The sequence below is a fragment of the Diachasma alloeum genome, unplaced genomic scaffold (assembly GCF_001412515.2).
Source record: "Diachasma alloeum isolate Michigan unplaced genomic scaffold, Dall2.0 Dall_scaffold_00183, whole genome shotgun sequence".
Taxonomy (NCBI): domain Eukaryota; kingdom Metazoa; phylum Arthropoda; class Insecta; order Hymenoptera; family Braconidae; genus Diachasma; species Diachasma alloeum.
The window spans coordinates 2,188,332-2,211,294 of record NW_021680349.1 but is presented as its reverse complement, the minus strand read 5'-3'; the positions used below and the strand labels follow the sequence as shown (position 1 = coordinate 2,211,294).

Genomic DNA, 22,963 nt, shown 5'->3' with positions numbered 1-22,963 from the left:
GAACAACAAATTAAAAAAATACTGCTGAGAATCAACTTCTTACTCAACATGTTTATTTACACTACAAAATAATGGGGGATTTACATACACAGATTGCTCGCACATTCACGGGGGACGCTTCTTCCATAATTTCCATACAATAAAAAAAAATACCGATCGAAAAAAAAATAAAAAGCAATATAGATTTAATCACAAAATAAAATTCCTTCAAAAAAGGAGTCAAACAATTTTTGTAATAAGTACATAATAGAGGCAGTGGACGCAGTAACCCAAAAAGACCCTTGGGAAATAATATTTACAAGTTCTCATCTGTTTTTTCTTTCCTCCAACAACAGTGACAATCGAATAATAAAAATAAAATACAACATTTTCCGTTAAAATAGCGGCTTGTTGTCATGCATCTCTGCAGGATCGACGTGGCCGAGTTTAATTCACGCTCGGTTGGTTTGTTGAGGAAATCGAGTGAGAGAGGGAGAATTTTCATGGAAGAAATTGAAGAAATAGAATAGAAGATGTAGAACAGAAATAGAAACAGAGAGAGGAGAGGGGAGAGAAGAGTGGAAAAATGAAGAAAAAGTTGATGAAGTAATTACAAAAGTATAAAGTGATGAAGGGGAATCGAGTGTGAAGTGGAAACGAGTGATAGTAGAGTAAAAAAGAAGAGGAAAGCGTTGAAATGCCTGGCGGATTGATTCATCGATTTCAACGTCTCTTTGCTGGGATCCCGGGTACAAGGGACGACTTTTTTCGTCGTCAAATTCGTCGTACCCACGATCCAATCAATCATCTCCCTCGGCGCATCAGTGTCTCCCTGCCGTTTTAGATGATTGAAGTGATGAGTCGTGCCTTGAAGTTTACGATACGCTCACTGGTTGCTGCGAGACGCTGTAAAAATAACAAAATACGTGTATACTGACTGTGGCAATGTTTAATTCATGTTGTAAAGTCGAGCATTTGAATTTCTATTGCCCCAGCAACGAATACTTCGATAATCCGCTGGTAATGATTGATGATAATCCCTTGAATCCCAATTTAATAAATTTGTAGAGCATCGCTAAGTGGACAGATCTCTGCAATTTAATTCATTAACTTATGTATTGTTTGCTAAAAATCGTTACTCGGATTACGCGACTGAGAAATACCGTGTCGTCGGAGCGTGAACGCTTTCCAACGATTCTTATACGCTTGCTCGCCCTCGGCGATCTTATTTAGGCTATCTCAATGCAAAATATCATAAGTGTTTTTCACCGGGTTTGGGCAGTAGTTTAATTGAAACGTTCGCGGGGTGAATTACGACAGCTCAAGGTTGATTGTTATAAAATGTTCATTACTGTTTTTGCGGTGGCGGAAAAAATTGAAATTTCACGGACAAGCTGGTAGGAATTTTTAGAAAAGTGCGATTGAATTTCATGTGGGGGACACGTGATTATAAATTTCAACTTTTGGGGGAATTCACCATTCATGCATTTTATGAGCGAATTGTTGAAAATTAAAGGAGTTAAAAGAGAATTAATTTTTCAATAATGAGATTTTCTGAATTTTCTTTTAGGGGAACTGGCAACTCAATACAAAATTTTCGGGTTCCGATGCAGAAAATTCAGAAAAAAATTGCTCACAATATATAAAAATTATTGTTGGGAGAAATATTTCGGTCGGAATGTTGCATATTGTTACATCAGATGAAATAAAAATCATTTGTGAGATTGAATTCGATTTAGGGAGAAAACGATTACGGAATTCCAACCTTTAGGTAGATTTTACAACTTTCTTGAATTTTTAATTGATGACGAAAATTGAGAATCAAAATTTCCTGGATTTTTACGAATTAATTGAACCGAAATTGACAGCTCTCACGCATTTTCTGATCGAATCATTGAACAATCAATAGAATCAAAATGAAGCATTTCATTTCCAAAAAACGAGAGTTCCTAAAATTCTGATGAAAGTGTCACTTAATAAAAATGTTCTAGATTTGACGGGAAAAATTAAAACAAAAATTGTTCATACTACATTAAAAAAAAAAATTGGGTGGAATATTTCGATCAGAATGATCCATATTGTGACAACGAATGAAATAAAACGCATTAGTTTCTCAACTCCACTTAAATTCAATTTTTTCATTTTCCGCGACACAATAATCTTTGTTCCTTAATCAGGGTTGAACATTAACCACTTCATGTACAGCATGTGCAACACTCAAGTGGTAGAACCGTTTCGCTTGCGTAAGTCATACTCCAGCATTTAAAAGTGTTCTCGGACAGACTGGCTATTTCATAGAGAAAGTGTTTGGACAGCTCCTGCCTCGCTACATTTTTGCTTTCCATCGATTCGACCCGCTCTCCCTCCCTCTCCTCTTTAAAAACTATTGCACAATATTCATGTTTATATCTGGAACGGACTTTGGATATGCTGCCAACCCGGTGACACATTCCAGGTATTCGATAATCGGAGAATTACGAATTCATTTGCCACAAGCACTGGGAATTTTTTAAAAAATTTTCTCGCATGCTTTCGCGGTTTCATTTCTGCAATGAAGACTGACATCTGAATTGATTATTTTTTGCCGGTTTCTCGGCATTTCAAATGCTCCAACCAGTAATTAAAGGACGCCCCGGGGGTAACCGGAAATTTTCCATCATTTATCGATGTAAAAATTAAGTTTTCGTTTTTTGTTCGGATCGCATTCATTCTGGAGCGATCGGTGGCTCAAGTCAACTAAACTGACGAGATTTGTTACGGTACTGTCTGACGGGGCACTATTATCCCACGGCTTTGTTTGCGAATCGACGAGTGTGAAATTAGTTTTGAGAGAATGTATCTGCAGTGTGTACAATCAATTGGGCAATTAATAATCTTGCTTTGTTCAATTACTTTATTTTTCTTTATCTCAAAGTGACTATGAAATCATCACCTCTTTGTGTTGTTCTTTGAGGAAGATCATGAAATATCTGCAGATTTTTTCGGGTGAATGGAACAATTTCATTCAGATTGCTCTGCCAATACTTCCAAAAATAAAAAGAAACTGTCAGAAGACTTAATAAATAGGATAACACGACATTAATCAAATCGGAAAATTATGTAAAAAATTAGCAATTTTAGAAATTTGTTGACGAATGTTAACAAAATTTTTTAATTCTTTATTAAAGATAATTAGGAAAAAACTAAAAATTACCTTGTTCTTTTGAAAGATGCAGAATAATAGGCAGTACTATGCAAAATACCATCAAATTTTGTAGTGAATGGATGGAAAACATTTTGAATCGAAAAATGATGTTGAAAATTGATGATTTTCTCGGAGAATGTTCAAAAATATTACGAAATAAACTTTTCGTTGGAGACAATCAACGAGAAAAATTGAATTGATCAACTGAATTTTTGAAATGAATAAATAAAAATTCTACTTACAAGAATGAGATCCTGAATTAAATTCGAAAGACCCCGATTAGCAATGACAAAGAGCCTAGTAACAGGTCCAGGTACTGCCTCCTGAATAGCGTCTTGTCTCCCAGCATTTGGATCCGCAGCAGTGCCAGATTGTGATGATTGCGTTGCTGATCCACTGCCGGCCACAAGCTGAAAAATAAATTCCCCCAAATTTCACAGACTGACCTCGCTAAACTCCCAAAAACACTGATTGCCAAACCGCCAAGAGATAGTGTGTGTCAGGGCAAGACTACCGGGGATTGACGAGGAAGAGAAATAAAGTAAAAAAAAAATTTGACAAATAGAGGAACAGAGAGTAGTTCCATCTCTTCGGCAATCCCGTTGCATCCAGTCCCCCTCGATCCTGCCGCAACACAATACTCGCAGGATCCATTTTCACCGTGCTCTTGCTACCTAATGACAACTTGCGTGCTGATACAAATCATTATTTCATACGGATGGATGTCAATAAATAGTCACAACAAACTTTTGTGCTTCACTACGATAACGGATAAACGGGAGTTGATGGATGTATGGAAGAAATTTTCCTCGATCTTCAACAACTTGTTGATGAAAAAGCGCACTGACATTCCGCTGTCAATCTTGACAGCTGTCAATATTAGGCAACTCGTCAATCGAGATTTTCAATCATTATTGAAGTTTGATTGCTGGTTCTCAATTCACTCTTTTGACAGTCATTAAAATTTGACAACTGTTGTTAATTAATTCTGTCAACAATTTTTCAAGTTGACAATGCGCTGTCAACTCACTCTTTCGGTAATTATTGAAGACTGGAAAGTCGGACGTGAATTCACTTCTTTGGCAATTATCACAATTTAACAGCTGCACGGAGAGAAATATTCAATAAAAATTACGTATTTTTTCCGTAATTCCGGAGCGAAATGTGGTTGTAGGAAATTTTACGGAACTGTCACGGAATTTTGCCGGAGCGTTCCGTAATTTTTATCTGAATCTCTTGTGAAAAATTACGATACCGTCACTTAAATTTTCTGAGTCGATTCCGTAATCGGTGAGTGAAGTGAGAGTTCGGTAATTTTTACTGAACATTTCTCTCCGTGTGTTTGTCAATTAATGCTGTCAATAATCATTGATGTTTGACAACCGATTGTCAATTCACTGTTGACAATTCTCGGAATTTGAGAGCATGTTATTTATTTCCTTCAACGATTTTCAAAGTTTGACGACTGGTTGTCAAGTGATTTTGTCAACAATTATTAAGTTGACAACGGGTTGTCAATTCACTCTTTCAATAATTATTGAAAACTTCAAAGTCCATTATCAATTCATTCTGTTGACAACACGTCATCAATTAATTCCGTCAATAATCGTTGAAGTCTGACAAATTGTCCATTTCCTCTTCAATTTTGATGAACAAAGCTCTCAAATTTGACAACTGGCTGTCAACTCCTAACAATTGGTGGAATATAACGAGCTGTCAATTTAATTTGTTAACGTCCAGCTGTCAAACCTTGACAACTTGTTGTTGAAGCTCGATGTAAAATTTTCTCCATACAGACGCAATGATAAATTAACTACTGAAAATACGGTGCCAGGGATTCAACGTATGTTCTTTTGGATAATCTCAATTTTGTCATATTTATCATCGAGGTGAGTTCGTCCTGGTTGTCATATGCCAAACGATGGTGACATTGGATTATCGGGATACTGATTGGGTGATCGACGGTCGTCAGGATCTTCGGTTGGACGGCGCAATGGATGGGACGCGATTGCAGGAGCGAGATTGTTCTTTTGATTAGAGAAAATAAATAGCAAGCGAATAGTCAATGCACCCAGATAATTCGAGCCTATTATCAGAACGTTTTATTAATTAAATTTGGATTAGTGAGGAAGCGGTGGAACCGGATGCGTCAATTCAGTTGAGGATTAGTTCTTGAATCACTTCATCACTGAATTTATTTCAAGAGGTTATTTCAGTAGCGAAGTGGTAAAACGGTTTAAGTCGACTCATCTCCCAGTTGAGTTTTTGAGGAATATTTCCGAATCTGAGGGAGATAGCCAAATTTTCGTAATTACATTTATTGTAGCTCTCAATCAGGTCTACAAAAAAGGTTGTAATAATAATTTTGCTATCTCCCTTAGATTCTGAGATATTCATTGAAAATTGGCCGATAGTCAAAATTGACTTGTACTGTTTTACCACTTTTTATTGATTTGATGTTATTGAATTGGAATGAAACTTCTGCGGGTGCGTCTTGCCAGAACAAAGATGAAATTGTGGGAATAAAATCGATTATTTCGTCACACGAGTCTGTTAAATCAGAGCAAAGTCGGAGGGCTAGTCAAGAACATGTGAGTCGCGTGAGTAGATACGGTAAGCGGTGGTCAGACAAGTGGCAGATGAAAAATTGATGCTTCTTCGAGCTTCCCAAATTAATTGAGCCCATCCACATGGTAAAAGATGTGAAAAATGAAAGAAGAGGGAGAAGTGGGACAAAATGGACCTCTTGACATTGTCAATCTCTTTCTTTCATTTTAATTCGTGAAAAAAAGAGCTCGAGAATTGATCATTTTGTTCCATTCTCCCCTGAACTTTATTCAAAGCTTTAGGAATCAGCAAAAATTTTCCTCTCTCAGCGATTAAAATCAGCAAATGGTGATGAATGATTAATAATGATGGAAGTGAGAAATTAATGCCCCATGAAAGCGCCACCAATGACGACAAAATAAAATCCAGTAGTTTACCTCAATTAATGTGTCATAAAAATACGGTTTAAAATCAAAAGCACACTGAGAGAAAAAATGAGCTCTGTCGAAAAACTATATGTTCCGCGTGAGAATATTTGATGAAGTGGAACAGATTTACTTGAGGGGATGAAATTTAATATCTTTTACAAAAATTAAATTTGATCGTCAGAGATATCCCCAGACGAATTCGAACTGTTGGCAGGAAAAAATATAATCTGTTGTACGACAATCCTTTTATTTCAGAGAACTCCATAGGTTTAAACCATTGAAAAAATTCATTGACAAGGACAGAATATTTTTTTCCCAAAAAATTGTCCCCTCAAAATTATCAGTGTTTATTGGAACGATCGTATTTATTTAGGAAGCCATATTAATGTCTCACGAGAACAATTGCAACACTGTTAAAAAATTACTCTTGATATTTGAAATGAAAAAATTTGAAATTTTCAACAACACTAAATTTACATGGAATTCATCTCCATTTTATTACTAAAATGAAATTCTAATTTCCCGGCTCATACGATAACGAAAATAATTGAAAAAATAAAATGAATAAAAATTCAGGGTATTATTTTCTGTAATTCCCGATTTATTGAAAATTCAATTGAATATAATATTCAATTATCATAATGAGGTTTAAAAATCAAGCTGTCCTTAAAATATCAAAGATAGCTCACATATACATCATGAATGAGAACTTTCATGAATGATGTAATCTTAAATTGAATTAAACTCCCCAACATTGAGAATTCAATTGCAATCGTTACTGACAATTACAGAAATTTCTAACAGTGTTCTACGAAAATTATCGTGTTTCGCTGGAAATTTTATTTTTTGCCCACAAATAAATTGAAGATCTCTTGAGGGGAACCTAATTTTTCGGCAGAACTAATTTTTTCTCTCAGTGGAAGCAATGACAGAGAGAGTAAGTAGTGATAATTCTCATTTCCTTTAGTTTTCGTATGTTTTTTGTTTATTTTTCTTGATGTCGGAAGGAATGTCGTACCGGTGGTTGGACAGCTGCTGGCGCAGGGGCTGGGGCGGGGGCGGCTGGCGCTGCCGGAGGAGCATTAGCAGGAGCAGGTGCCTGCGCGGCGGGGGCGGCTTGGGTTTGAGGCGGAGGGGACGGGCCTAGGTCACGTGAAGCACTTAGACCTAGACCGAGGCTTTGAGTGCCTGCCACCACGCGATATACCGTCCCAGCCGCTCTCGCCGCCCCGTCGGCTGCTTGCTAAGTAGACACAGACACGTGTAATTTCGTCATTACATTTTTTACCCCTCATTTTAATGTTTTTTACTGAAATTTGGGGGAGAACTGGGCTTTCGGCTCATTCGTTGGCCTATCCTGAGTGATTTTGCTGATCGGGAGAAAATATTAGTCGATTATTTTAGGATTTCGCGATTATTTGCCTGTGAATTTAAGAATTTTAGTGGTGAATAATTGGTGATTTGATTCCTTTCATTTTTCTTTTAGATCCTCGACTCGGTCATTTCCTTTCTGTTTTATGTCCTCAGGGCACGTTTACCTCACCTGGTATTAATGATGAAAAAACAATGTCTATTTCGCTGGAAGTAATTCGATTAGACAGGTGAACACCTGACGACATTAAATCCTGGGGATAAATTTAGAGACGGAAATCGTGAAAAAAATTGGATTCTCGGCGTCGTTATTTCCCTTTAGTGAGAATATCAACGTCAGTTTTAGCATGTTTTGTGATTGGAGAGTTTGGGATCACTTACCCTTATTATATCGAACAAAAAGTTTCCTGATCCCCCAGCACTGCCCCCAGTTCCTCCATTATTTCCCCCGAAGCCGAAGTTCAGGAATCTCTTGTTCCTGTTCTCGTCGTCGCTCACCTCTATCTCCTCCAGGGGAGCTAATTCCGACTGCACCGCTTCGTTCGCCGATGCTCCTTGATCGTCGAACTGCACTCGCACTTCGTTGTTCTCCGAACCCGCTTGATCCCCGTCTTGGGCGACTTGATTCTCGGCTTCGGGATTTACGTCCTGAAATCATTTAAGAGAAGTTGTTGTTAAAATTGTAAAAACGGGTTTTGCCAGAGGCCTGGAAACCTCCGAGTGGATTAAAAACGGTGCAGTAGGGATTAAAATCGAGTAATAACATTAGGCACACTTCGTGATTGATTGATTAATTCATTAATCAATTAATTGATTTTCTGTGGATGAAGTTGTGAAGTGATAAAAAGTTATTTCAAAATTTATCTAAATATTTTTTTGAGATATCTCGGCTGACGAATTAGTGAACAAGAAGAAGAGGTTTCGGAGAAGTTTCTTGATGGATTTTTATGAGCTTATTCATCTTGAAGATACACTGTTTAAAATTTTTTACTGAAATTTCCGGAAATTTCAAGGAATTTTGTGAATGAAAATTCATAGTTTCATGGAAAAATCCGTGGGAACTGTAAATTTTAGTTGAATTATTTCGAGAAAATTAATGAACAATCCGAAAAATTCAGGGAAATCTCTTCTCAAATTCCAGATGTCTCCGAATTGTCAGAGAATTGCTTCGAAAATTTCTGGAATTCCAAGAATTGTAAAGGAATTCCTTGAAGATTTAGGGAAATTTGGCAGTGAATATTCATTTTCAGTTGAAAATTCATATAAATTATAAAATTCTCGGCTTTCTACCGCTAAATAAATGGGACTCTACTTAAATTTTTAAAGAAACTTGAAATTCCATTGACTTTTCCCCTTTAAATCGAATTCAAAGTCCTTTTCCGGAAAATTCAGGCAAATTTTTTAACAGTGTATTTTAGGGAAAATGTATAGATTAGTCTTGAATTCATAAAAGAGTGAAGTAAAATGCATAATCTGATAAAATTTATCCCATTTCAAAGCTCTTTTTTCAATTTCAAATTTTGTTTGCACTTTACTAGTAAATTCCAGAGATTTTAGAGAACAGAGAGATTGATTTCAGTATAAAAATGTTAAAACAGGTCAAATTGATCGAACTTGAGAACAAATTTTTGATAAATTCGGAGATATTCTCATTTTTTAAAGAAATTCAATGTAAATATTCAGATTCAACCGCCATATGCAATATTATTGTACAGCTGAGGATCTCTTTCTTCTAAAAACTGACCCTCAAGTGAAATCAACTCGTCCTGAATTAAGATTCCCCTTCACATTTCGAAATGATCATCTCCCCGCACTCTTCACCACTTCATGACTGAAATGTTAAACGATTAAAAAACTACAAGAGCAATTCACCACCGCTCCACGCGGCATTCTCGCCCCTCATCGCAAGAAGAGTTAATTAAATAGGGTAAAGTGTCGTGAATCCGTTCTCGGGACCTTGAACGACACGAATAACGTAAAATTAAAGTTTCCAAAAACTCTTCCAATGTACGTAATGTGCATTCACAGAGAAAAAAATTCAGGAACATGTCGCCGATTTTTAGGAATCTACCACTAATTACTGGGAATGTTGGACTGACGTTGCACTGATGAGAATAAGAATGATAATCAGTGGTTTTTATCACTGAAATTTAGCATCACTGAGAAAAAACTCTTCTCTAGAAATTTAGTACGTGTCAAAAATGAAATTTCATGGATAATTGACTACTAATTTTCAGCTGAGTATTACTGAATGCGATTTACGAGACAAAATCATGAAATTTCAGGTTTCACTGAAAATTCAGTTAAATTCCAGCATTTTAAGCAGCATAAAGACGGGAATTCCTTAATTAATTTGAAATTACAATCTAATATGCATATTCAGTGTCAAATTACATTGAATTTTCAGTGAAATCTGTAATTTCATGATTTTTTCTCCCTAAATCACATTCAGTGTCACTATATTCACCGGAATTTTCTGGTTTTCTATTTATTTTCAGGAAAAAATGGAACTGAAATTTATAGTTCTCCTTGATTTTTTTGCGAAATTCTGAATTTTCAACGACGAACTTCTTTGAAATTTCCCGTGGTAATTAAATTCAATTAAATTCAAAAAGTGTACCGGAAATTACAGACAAAAATTATTAACAGCGTGGTTCACAACAAGAAAGCGTGTTCTCGAAGCAAGTCAAGTGGCTTTTGCATTAAAATTTTTGGATTTGAGACTAAAAAACTATCGAATGAATTGTGAATCAACTTAGTGTCAGAATCACGTTCCGGTCATAAAAAAATGATCCTCTTCTTTGGAAAAAATACAAAATCTATGAACGAAAATTTGTTTTTTCTCAACATAGAATATTTCTGAAAAATAGGAAAGGATCCCCAAAAATCAGTGACATTTCGCAGAAAATTAGTGCCAATATATCACTAGAAACTAGCGAAAAAATCAATCAGAATTCCAGGATTTCACACGCGTTGAATTTCAAAACGGCAAATCCCTTACAATTGGTTATAGATTCCTAAAAATGCTGGAATGCTGTTGTTCGTTCCCTGTGTTCTCCTCCAGGCCAGTGCATTCAATGAATTCAATGCCCAATAAAAAAATAAAATTAGTTCTTTGGAAATGTTTAATGGAAACGGTAGTAAAAATGTTGGTAAAAATAAAACTGATCATCGCTGACCCACAGAATAGTAAGAATCAGTATGAATGAGGAAGAAAGTACGTAGTGGACAGAGATAATCGAAGTAGAGGAGATGACGAATGGCGGCATGGTACAGATCGCAGTCTTGTAAGCGTTTGTGCCCTGAAATTATTATTTTTTGTTTTTGTAAGCGTGTTTGACCTTCAGACGCTGTCTCATTGTCCTCGTCACGAGCCTTAGCCGTTGTGGATGCGACAGTTGTCTCATCGTCCTCATCAGGCGGATAGGTAGGCAGTGATATTGATACCATTGCGGCACTCTTACTCATCGAAGTGTCTGTACCGTCGCTTGTCACCAGTGATATTGGCTCATCATCATCGTCATCGTCGTCGAATGGCGATTTAACTGTTACCGTTGAGCCGTCGTCACTGCTTTTGCCGCTTTCGCCACCTCCTCCACCACTGTTCTGACGACCTCCTCCACCGAGTGCACCACGCAGTAATGTCGGCCCCAGTACTTTGATCACCTCACCCACAATCATGTTGACTTTGTTTTCAATCATCTATAAAATTTGTCAGCTGTTTTTTCGAGGCACTCGAGTTGAAACGGAATTCAATTTTTCACGGAATCCCGGAGTGGTTTTTGTTGGCCTCTGCGGTCGCGCATTCTCTCATTGTTTTTTTCGAGTGAAAGAGGTGAGATCTTTGAGGATTTCCAGAGGCGCTGAATAACTGTGCTGAGTTACTCTGGCGCTAATTGATTCTTTGTGGTTTTTGTTTTGATAAGTAGTTTTTGTAAATTAGTTCATGCTGTTTTAGTTTTACGACCGGTTTTATTGGTTCAGGGGGGAATGTCATCCTTGGGCTGTTTGGTATGTTTTTGGGGGGTAGATAATTTTTTTTTGACAATTGAGGTTGTTGTAAAAAATCGTTAAACTAATTTATGGTATTTCAAGACTTTTGGTACATTTTACTAGCATTTTTTGTATTTCAAGAAAGAGGCTGGAGAATGTTCAAATGTTTTCAAATGTTTATGATTAGTTATTCTGGGAATTATCAATTGCCCTCGACTTTTGTGTTGATAAGGAATTTTCTGTTTTTCATTTCACGTTTATTTTAGTTTTACCACAGGATTTATGATTTTCTTATGGAATTTCATAAACAATTAATTTTCTGTAATTGAAGTTGGGCGGAACGATAAAAATGGCGCAAGTTAGTTCAAGTGAAAGACTCTCGAAGATTTCCGAGTGTTTACGACGGTTTATGCTAAATTATTCTCGGGATAATTGTTCTCTTTGATTTTGTGTTCAATTTTTTATTTATTAAATGGAGATTTTAGTTATTATCAATTTTTTTGGTGTTTATTTCACGTCTACTTTAGTTTCACAATGAAATTTACGATTTTATGAGAGAATGACATCATGGATTTTTCGAAAGTCCACTATTTCCCCTGAACAATTGAGCAATTAATTAACTTTTTTTTGTACTGAGATGGGATGAAGTTGTAAAAATGGCCTAAGCACTTGACTAAATGCAATGAGAATAAATGATGTTGATTTTACACTCTCCAATTGTTTTTTCAAGTGAAAGACTCTTGAACACTTCGAGTGTTTTTAAAGATTTATGCTAAGCTATTCCCGAGATAATTGATTCTTCCCGGTTTTTGTGTTGATAAACATTTTTTTAATTATTTACACGTCTATTTTTGTTTTACGACAGGATTTATGACTTTATGAAAGAATGTAGTAGCCGATGGGCTGTTTCGTCATCAATTTTTTGGCTGTCGAACATTTATCTTGCACAATTTTTTTACACCTTGAATAAAACGTCAATATTGATTTCGTTGAATTCGACGATAATTTCTAGGAATTACGTCATAAAACCGGATTGTACACGTGCGCGACATTCTACACTGGCGATGTATTTTATCGGTGCGAGAAGCAGTACGAAATGAAGCAATCTTGGGAAATAACAATTAACAGAGTTAAATTATTTGCCGCATTAGTGTGGAAGAAAATCACTGGGAGCTGCAGTTCCAGCTCGTAAATTCAATAGAGACGGTAATTACACATGCGGAGAGGATATGTTCGGTTGACGATTCCTCGAACGAATAATTATCGCAACGAGAATCAACAATAAGAACAAATTACCTCGGAAACACACATTTCGTCGAAATTATCTTCATCAAGAAGATCAAAAATAAAGTAACTGCACTGAATACAAATTTTCAATATCTGGAACGTATTTACTTGAGACAAGTCATTTTTCTCCATTCGTTTAATTTTCGCAGGCATTTCAACTCACGTGGCCTGAGAACGGTATCATGTTTTAACATATTTTTATACTCAAGTTTGATTTTGTCGCAACTGAACTCACTCAAATCGCGTGAAAGAATTATTAATCGTCAAGAATTGAGTGGTTTCACGATTTTTTTATGAAATTCCAATTTTCTATTTGTAATATATTTACGATGTAACGCGGGGCGACGGTGATAAGTGAGAATTTATTAGAGTTCTGTGAAGCGCAAACATTCTGAGATTCAAGCCATTGAAAATAATTGACTTCTGTCAAGTAATTATGGTCTACATATTAGAATTTTTTTTTCTCAATGTACTTGACACAAGTAATTTTTCTTCAATCGCTTAATTCTCGCAGCCATTCCAAGTCACATGGCTTGAGAACGATCTCATGCTTTAAAATACACTGTTAGAAATTTTTCCAAATTTCAGGGACAATATGGCAGTAGTTTTCGATTTAGGGGAAAAATGGTTATGAAATTTCAAGTTTTAGGCAAAATAAAAGAAATCATGAGTTTTCATTGCGTGCGAGACGAAAATTTCACAACGCAATTGAAGTTTCAATTTTTCCCTGAATTTTTACAGAACAATTGATCTGAAAAATCAAGTATTTTATGGATTTTCGGATCATTCGAACTTAAAATCAATGGAATATCTGATTTTTCAATTACAAAATTTCTTGAAATTTCAGTAGAAATTAAACATGATAAAAATTTCCGGGATTCGACACAGAAAACGCGAAGTAAAAATTTTAACATCTATTCTTGTACTCAAGTACGATTTTTTCGCAATTTAACTCCCTCGAATCGCGTAAAACAATCGTCAATGCTCAAGTACTTATTGTTTTCATGATTTTTTTATGCACTTCCAATGTTTCGATATGTAATATATTCACAGTACAACGCAGAACAATAGCGACACCCGAGAATTTATTCGAGTTCCGCGAAGCGCAAACATTCTGAGATTTAAGCCGTTGAAAATAATTGACTTCTCTCAAGCAAATATATTCTAAATATTAAGTAATTTTCCTCTCAGTGTGGCTAGCGTAAAAAAGCAAATAAAATTCTATTTACCATTAATTTGAACCAATGACTAATGATTTTTCTCCTGACCAAAAAAATTGATTGACCGCAGATTCCACTCTTCTCATGAGGCAATTTCGTTAAAAAAACTGTATCTCCCGATTAACCGAAAAATCTTAGTACATTCTCAACATTTTAAATGACGCAACGTCTCTACATATAATTTTCCTCTCAACCTCAACATGAAAATTCATATCCAACGGTTCCGCTTTTATACTCTCGAGATGAGAAGAATAAATTAAATTCCGGAAATAACATATTCCGCCCTTCCTGCCTTTTTCCGGCGTGTTGATAGGAATCGGTTGCAGTTCGCGTGATCGCAGTGGAAAACATTAATTGTGCTGTGCAATTCATTCCTCCAATTCGTTCAGAAAAATGGTAAAGCGAGCGAGAGAGTTAATCCCAAAGATATTCAGGGGGAAAAATGATTAATTGAATTCCACTGCGGATTACGCGACTCGAAATTCGCTTCCTCAGACTGCGAGGTGAAAAAATCATTGTCTGCATGAGTGTCTCGACCGCAGCGCCGCGAATGACGCTCACTTTCACGCAGGGAATGCCGGCCACGTGAGAGTTCACGCGTGTCTCGAATGCTATATTATTAATTTACATGTACTATTGTGCTGATGCTGCAGATTCTTTTGTGCTTTTGTTTGATTTTTAATGGTTTCTGACCTGGGAGATGCCAGGGAAGAGCTGACGGAGTATGCCGATCGTTCTTTTACTTCTTAGGGCGGCGTCGTTGTCATCTTCGACCATGACTAAGCGATCCAGTGCCTGAAATTTCATTATAAATTGATTTACCCCATTTGGTCGGTTACTTTAGACTTAAAACAGTTGTTGCCTTCGTTGGAATGGGTGAATATCTCTTCAACAGCTCATCAACCATTTTTTTATACAAATACGGCTTATATGTCTTTATGCCGCAGCGACATCCATCAAAATTCTTGTAAATTATAGATTTCTCTAAAAAATTCGCGTATGTTCCAGACAATTCTGGACAATTCGGAGTATTTCCAAAGAAAGTTGAGAAATACGACTAAAATTGAAATTTGATTATTAATTGATTTACCCCATTTGGTCGGTTATTTTAGAATTAAAACAGTAGTTTTGTTCCGCAGGAATGTGTGAACATCTTTTCTTATTTCTTGTTTTTTCTTTTCTTATTATCTTTTTTTATTTCTGCATTTCTGGGGCCCCCGAGGGTTTCATTGGCATCAGAATGGTCAGTAGATACGGAATCAACGTTCACTCGGCGAAAAAATTCGATTTTGCCGAAAGTCGACTTTCTCCGTAGAAAAATCCCAGATTTGACACTTTGGCCCCGGGTGAAAAAAAAAAATTTATTTCGACGTTTTTGGGGGCTCCGAGTGTTTCATTGGCATTAGAATTGTTAGTAGATACAGAATCAAATATTTTTATGAGACAAGAAAAAAAAGTCTTTATGCCACTGCGACATCTATAGAAATTATAGAAAATTCCAGATTTTTCTAGAAAATTCAAGACTTTCCAAAAAAATTCGGTGGTTTTCTGGAACGTTAAAGAAAACCCAGAGTTTTTTCAAAATAATTCTGAATCCTCTTGAGAATTTGAGAACTACGAGGGTCTTGCATACTGCAGCAAATAACGTAGAATCTTCTAGAAAATTCTGAAACCTTCTGAGCCATTCTAGGAGTTTTGTGAGCTCTGGAAAGATCCAAAGAAGGTTTTTCTATACTAGAAAAAATACGGCGGGTTTTTTTTCAAATTCAAGAACATTATCAGTTCTAAGAAAATTTGGGACTTTTCTAAAAAAATCGAAAGAATTCTCGGATTTTCCGCAACATTCGGAAAATTCAAGGATTTTTTCCTGTTTCCGGATTAGTTTAATTGCGGAAAGGTACAGTGCAACGATTAACCTTTCCATATGATTATATACAAGGGAGGAAATGGGAACAAAAGGACTCTTGAATTTTTTAGGACTCAGAGATTAAGTCATTAAATTTACTTTTTATGAAGGAAAAACGATCTCATTGAATTTCAGTGAAAGTAGTTAATTCATATTTAAGTAGTGCATTTACATAATCTACAGCTCATGAACATTGTTTATAAATTTCTAATGACTTAATTAAAAAAAACAATCCCATTCCCCAAAATTACCATGGATTGAACAAAAAGTCAAAAGCACTGTTTTGGCCTTCTTTTTAAAAAAATTTAAAATGCACTTTTTCTCGGGAACTTCCGTGCACTCAACTAGGAAAGATGTATTTGCATTCACTAAATCTCTGTATTTGAAATTGTTTCATTCATTTCAATGAAAATGTTTTAATAATATGAATTGAATAATTCATGATTCATTTCATATAATTATAATTTTATTATTATTATTTGTAATTTATTCATTACAAATAAAGAATTATCCGAGGGTAGTAACAAGCAAATCAAAATGAAGTTCAACATTGAATAGAAACATGTATTGAATTCAAATAAACCGTTTCTGTCGGTGCAGCTACACAGACAATTCTTTTTAGATCATAAAGACCGCGAAACACTGTCAACTTCCAAATGCCATGAGTCATATTATTTATATGTCAAAAGTCATATGATAAAGTCCATTGATGGATTCTTCAAAGAGCGTGAATTGTAAATTTAAGAAAAATTCAATTAATTTTTGAAGTCTGAAAATTGTTTACGTAATGTAATTACACATTCAGTTGCTAATTTATCCTCTCTCCAAATGTCTAAACAATAATAAATTACCAAAAAAATTATGCGAGTCAATTTGCATGCTTAAGTCGAAAAAAATGTGTAAAATTTTATGATCAGGAGAAAATTTCTTCATATTTCTTAAAATTTCTTAAAATAAACCTTGTTTGTAAGTTTCTAATTGCTTAATAGAAAGACTCTTCTTTGTAATTTTCTCAAAAAATTACTTGCTTCACAGGTGAATGCGCAATTGACAAAAAATATTGAATTGCAATTCACTACTCCGCTACCTTGTATAATTTTAAGAACCTTGAGACGGATGAAAACTTTCACATAATCTGAAACCATTGAACCAGAGCGATGACTGTTCGCTGAATATTCAAACAGAAATGAAACAGTTTATCTCAATGATCCACACGAGTGATCCCCGAACGACTCGTCATTGCACAAGGGACTTCCTCGTTCTCCCCAAAACCCATCATCTTCAGGTAGAAAGCCGCCTAATAATACCCCCAACCCTGCAATAATTTTTGGCGAATGAAATCCCCGAATGCCAACCGGACACTGCATGCGATGACAATAGAGAAATAAACACCCGATTATGACCATTCGCAAATTATCCTTATCCCCGAAACGACCAATCACAATCCATTAAATCCCGCAATCCTCATGAAATTGCAGACAAATTCGCCATAATGAAGGGGAGAAAATTCATTTATTGTATCACAGAGCGAGTCTGCCTCTTGCTTAATACGTAGAGCTGGAGTTTAACGGTCCACTTTCCCCCGCAAGAGACACCGCATTTTGTCCGAACGAATGACCGTGGGTGACGACACATTGTTACCCTTTGCTCATGCAAAAAATGAGAAAATTGCTCAAATTCTCTGAAGCGAAAATACAGAAAAAAATGCTAAGTGAAAACATTACTCACTCCTTCAAATCAAGGCATGAACAAATCACCCAATTACATGCAAATTACGATACATTTAATAGCAATGGAAAAAATATGTTGACTATTTAATTCAATTTTGAAAAAGAAAATAGTGAATTTTCATATTTTTTCTGGTTAAAGAATTCTAAGCAGTGAATGGATTTTAAACAATGAATGAGTATTTACATAAATATTTTAGATTGGGCGGAATTTGAGAAAAACAATAAAATTTATCGAGTGGAGTTCAATTGTATTCGAGCACTCAATGCAAGGGGATTTTTTTGGGATAGTGGAATTAATTCAGATACTTTCATCAATCCACTAAAATATATGCAAATTACAAACCATGTGATAATGAAAACGAATTGTTAGTTATCGCATTCAAGTGTGAAATGAAAAATGATAAATTTTAATTTGTATCCTTCTGCAAATGTTTACACAATGAAGGAATTCACTGAAAAGTAATTGAATAAATTCGTATTCTCAATACTTGAAATATTTGTCTTGAAAATTTTAGTTTGTGTGGAATTACACTAATCGAAGAAAGTTGCATGATTGAGTCCAAAATTTTTTGTGCAAAATTTTATGAACAAGAATAATTCCTTCATATTTCCCAAGATTTTTTTACATTATATCTTTCCATCAAATATTAATTCATTAAGTGAAGTTTAATTACATTCGGTAACTCAATGCCCCAGGGTTTTTCAATGCCACAAATTACAAACCATGTAATTATGTAAAAAAAGTAATTACTTCAATCAAGTTTGAACTAACAAATCCTAAACGTCAATTATTCCACTTTCCAAATGTCTAATCAATGATTAAAGTTTGAAAAAAATCTTGAATAAAAATTATTCTCAACACTAAATTTTTTTTGTTAAAAATTTTAGTTTCTACGCAATTAAATTAATCGAGTAAAGTAACATATGATTAAGTCCAAGATTTTTTTGTGCAAAACTTTACGAGCAAGAACCGATTCCTTCATATTTCTTTATATTACATTTCCATATTTAATAAAACCTGAGAAGAGCAATAAAATGTATCAAATGAAGTATAATATATTTTATTCCTCGAGAATTCAATGCCACAGGGTTCCCTTTGAGCTACTGGCGTTAATTAGCCTACTCTAATCACTGCACTAAAATGTATGCAAATTACAAGCTACATAATTATTAAAGAAAAAAAGGGAATTATTTCCCTCAACTTTGAGATAACAAATCATAAATTTCTGTGTTTCCTCTCAAAAAATTCTAAACAACGAATAAATTCACGAAAAAAAATTTGAATAAATTCCCATTCTCAGTACTCAAAAGACGGCATGTACTTTCCCATCTCGCCATCGATCGAGCGAAGAAAGTGTCCAGTTGGCGAGTTAGTCAGACAGTCTTGAAGCGAGTGAAAGTAATACGAAAGAGCGCGTGTACCACAATAAACATGTGTGCGTTACCCACGACATCCGAGTAGCTCAGGCCACAGGACAGTGGAAACGAAAAAGAAATATTGATGCCTATGAGCCCACACGCTCCGATCGTCCTTCTCTAGTTTATGAAAAAGCTCATAACTAGCCGCATTCCCCCGGTTCCCGTATTTTTATGCAACGCAGGGCGATTCACACTGTCGGTAATTGACTTCCCGATTCTGTCATTAAACCGCTTGTTGAGTCACGTTGAATGCACCGATCTTTCAAGTGCACCTCGTTTGGAATTACAAGCGCTTGCACTCCGGAATTATTTTTCCACCTTTCAAAAGCCATTTGTCATTTCCGAGAATGCACTCTTTGTTTCGAGTATCTCTGAGTTATCTGGACGCATTCAAGGCATCTTTTTACTCTGATTGTCGCGACGAGAGGCACTGGGATTTTTTTTGAAATATATTTCATTAGGAAAGAGCGGAGATTCGCCGCAGGAAGGGAAAATATCTCGGTAGGTGGAGACGAGACGCTGAGATAATCCCCTGGCTCTTAGCGAAAACGTGAAAAGCTGACTCGTGCTCAGATACTACTGTTACTTTCCACGCGAGAGTGGAATGCAACGTCTTACACTTGAGGATTCATATTTCATATTTTTATGGCTCGGCCTCTAGTCCAGATGTTTGATCCCACAGAAACTAAGATAATTTGAATAATAAATATTCAAACATTCATTTTTTTAAATCCATTCACTGGTTAAAATTCTTTAAAGAGAAAAAAAATGTTAATTAATTATTTTTTATTTTAAACTTGAAGCGAATAATTGATATCTTCTTTTCATTCTTATTAGGTTTCGTAATTTGCATGCATATCTGGATTAGAACGTCATTATTCTGCTTGTGTTTTGTTGCAAAATTTGGGATTGTTAAATTAAAAACTAGTACATTTATTTCCTATTTTTACGTTCCGGTATTAATAGCGATTTTTAGCTGTTTGCAGCACCGAAAGGTGAAGTATCCGTTAAATAACAATAATTGTTTTCCGGAGCTTGAGAAAAATTGGCAAATAATTAACTCAATTTCTGCGCTGATTTTTCCGAATTCAACACTTGTTTCCGTTGGAATATTAGATTTAAGAGAATTCGTCAGACAATTTTTGTGGTAAATTTCATGAATTCGAAAAAAGGGTTTTAAACTCTATTTTTTAAATGAATAAATCGGGAGATATTTCGTAAATAGTTCGTTGAAAAAAAATGTAATTCATATTTTTCCGAATCTTTCAGTTTCCTTCGAATAAAATGAAGGTTCAATTTGAATGAAACCCTGAAGAAAGTAATAAATTATATCAAGTGATGTTTAATTATGTTTCAGGAGAATAAAATTGATTCGATGACTATAATTAGTTTTATGCAGCGCGAGCAGTCTTTCTCCAGCGATAAAGTTTTGAAGAATCCATCCAACCACATTCTCTTGGATATTCCCATGAACTTTAGAAAAAATTAATTAAAATTATTCTCCTAAATCAATATTTCATAAAATATTCAAAAATAACCTTCTTCCTACTGCTTTAATTAATCTAGAATGCTGAGGAGACCCATAAAGTAAATCCATTTAAATCCAGAAACCCAATATTAACTATCCCACGACTTTTCAATGATTCCACTTCATGAAAACATCTTTCTTTAAATAATTATCATATTTTAAATACAATGATTCATAGAATCCCCGAAAAATAGTGTTTTCCTTCTTTCCAATTCCGACAAAACCCTGAAGAGACCAATAAAATTATCCATTCAAGTCTAATGAGATTGAAAAAATTTAATTTCACAATTTTTCTATTATTCCCATCCCTCAAAACATTTTTCTCTCCATAATTTCACGACCTCCAGGTTCAGTCTTTCAAGAAATCGTTTTTTAAATTAAAAAATTACCGAAATATTCGCAAAATAATTGCGCCCGAGGGCGACAGCTAGTCGCAAATGTCTTGGAATTCCGTCAAAAATAAATAAATAAACTCCCCTTTCCTTCAATCTGAATAAAACCCTGAAGAGATCCGTAAATTAAATCCAGTGAATTCCAATGACATTCAAAAACCCAATGTCAACAATGTCTCTTACAAAAAATTACCTTCAAACAACTTATTTTTAAAAACAAAAAGACAATTGCCATGATTTCCACTCATCAATTAAACTCTTAGCAAACAAGGTCTTCCGCAGTGATTCTCTCCATTGAGATCAAGGATGATCAGAGCCAATCGATGCCCACTTTTTTCCCCCACAAAACAAGGTTAACACTATGTTTTCTCTATTAATTACACTGATAACAAGCCCGCATCAATCTCCAGCGGATGCAGCAAAAAACTCACCTGAGATTGAAGTCCCTCGCTCTCGGGAACTGGAATAGAGCTGACTAGAGCAATCAGGCACGCGGCCGCAAGGATTGTCGCTGTGAACTTCATCGCTCGTGCACAAGACCGTGATTATTCTGAAAAAAAAAAACAAGTCCAACCATGAAGAACCAAAATAACCATGAAAATATTAATGACTCTTCGATGAGTTGCCCAATGCCCCTCGCACTTTTACGATTATTTTTATCATCAAAAGTGTTGTAAAAGTGAGGGGCGACGGAAGCAATTTGAAAGGACTTCGAATCTCAAAAGATTGGCCAGCGTGAAAGAAAAAGGTGTTCACCTTTCTCGAGCACGAAATACACCAACAGACTCACTTTCGTTCAAGAAGAATCGAAAGTTGTGGAGCACAAGCAGTATCGCGCATTGTAAGGCATCATGAAAGAAAAAATGAAAAAAAAAAAATCCTGAATTTCAATTAAAGCCACACGTTGTGCAATATCGAAAGTGGAATTTTTGCAACAGTATCTGGACATTGAGAAAAAATAATCCGTGGGTTTCTCGGGTATCAGTGCCCATTTAGGCGCGAGCCAAGTCACGGATTTTCATACGTGAATCGCCATGCTAATCATTCAATCAAAAATCCGCGAGGGGGGGGGGCGTGGAGGGTACAAAGGGGGATTGAGCACGCAGGCCCGCGAAACCGAGGACACATGGGAGCGCTCACGCGCTCAACTTGACGGCCAACTCCAATCACTTTGGACACCTCAAAGGCCAACGAATTTTTGGACGACAGAATGAAAACCGCAAGGATTCACTTTATAAATTCAATCGTCTTTCATGCGAAATTATTTCTAGAGAATTTCACTCATTTCTTTATGCATGATCACTGGTGGTGCCACAGGGGTGAGATTGCCTTTGAAACTTGGCGGGTTCTCGTCACTCCACAGTTTCACTCGAGATAAAACCAATTTTGGAAATTTTTTTTAAGAGTTTTGGGGGGTTGTGAAGGCTTGATGATTTTTTTTTTGAGTTTATGATATTATTTTGAGATTGGGATGAACCAGTGAACTCACCACACACGTAAATCCGTTATCGATAAACTTAAACTCGGACTCGGGTTAAAATAGTGGGAGCTCGCGGGGCTCCTGCTCTGTCTCGCTATCTGTGACTGTCTGTGTGTGGCGCCGTACAGTGAGCGGCTTTTATTAGCAGGAGGGGCTTACCCAGGGGCCCAGCCACCTCCACGCTACACTATGCGCGTCAAGATCGGGTAAATGGGGGAAGAAGGAAGAGCAATCGTAGGTTAATTCCCCTGACCCTAAGGACTCGGGAGAAAAAATTAATTGATGGGGGGAAGTCATTGTTGAATCAATGATATTGTCAAGGAAAACGGGGTCTCCTTGGGGGTGTTCGAAGGATTGCTGTGCCAGGGAGGAAAAAATAGACGAAAAATTGCGAAGAAAATGGGAAAACGTAACTGGATGCTCATTTATTTCGCTGTTTGTTTTAAATGGTGAGCGTTTTCGGATGAAATTTCAAGGACACGTTTCGGAAAATTCTATC

At 35.9% G+C, this 22,963-nt stretch overlaps 1 protein-coding gene across 3 annotated transcripts; it reads right to left on the bottom strand.

The window, feature by feature from the left end:
* Positions 1 to 31: 31 nt before the first annotated feature.
* LOC107047909 lies at positions 32 to 22,561 on the bottom strand. 3 transcript variants are annotated; one of them, XM_015270828.1, is made up of 6 exons: positions 22,474 to 22,561; positions 21,416 to 21,534; positions 14,703 to 14,804; positions 7,891 to 8,157; positions 3,406 to 3,573; positions 32 to 885 (listed from the first exon to the last, which is right to left on the bottom strand). In XM_015270828.1, exons 2-6 carry the CDS (start codon positions 21,506 to 21,508, stop codon positions 820 to 822), a joined length of 696 nt encoding a protein of 231 aa, XP_015126314.1. In that variant the 5' UTR covers positions 21,509 to 21,534; positions 22,474 to 22,561; the 3' UTR covers positions 32 to 819. The 3 variants fall into 3 exon arrangements, 2 of the variants coding, with proteins under 2 accessions (XP_015126314.1, XP_015126324.1); XR_001461653.1 differs by lacking the exon at positions 32 to 885 and adding an exon at positions 10,851 to 11,211 and having other exon boundaries at positions 3,486 to 3,573; XM_015270838.1 differs by lacking the exon at positions 14,703 to 14,804.
* Between the last annotated feature and the right edge of the window lie 402 nt (positions 22,562 to 22,963).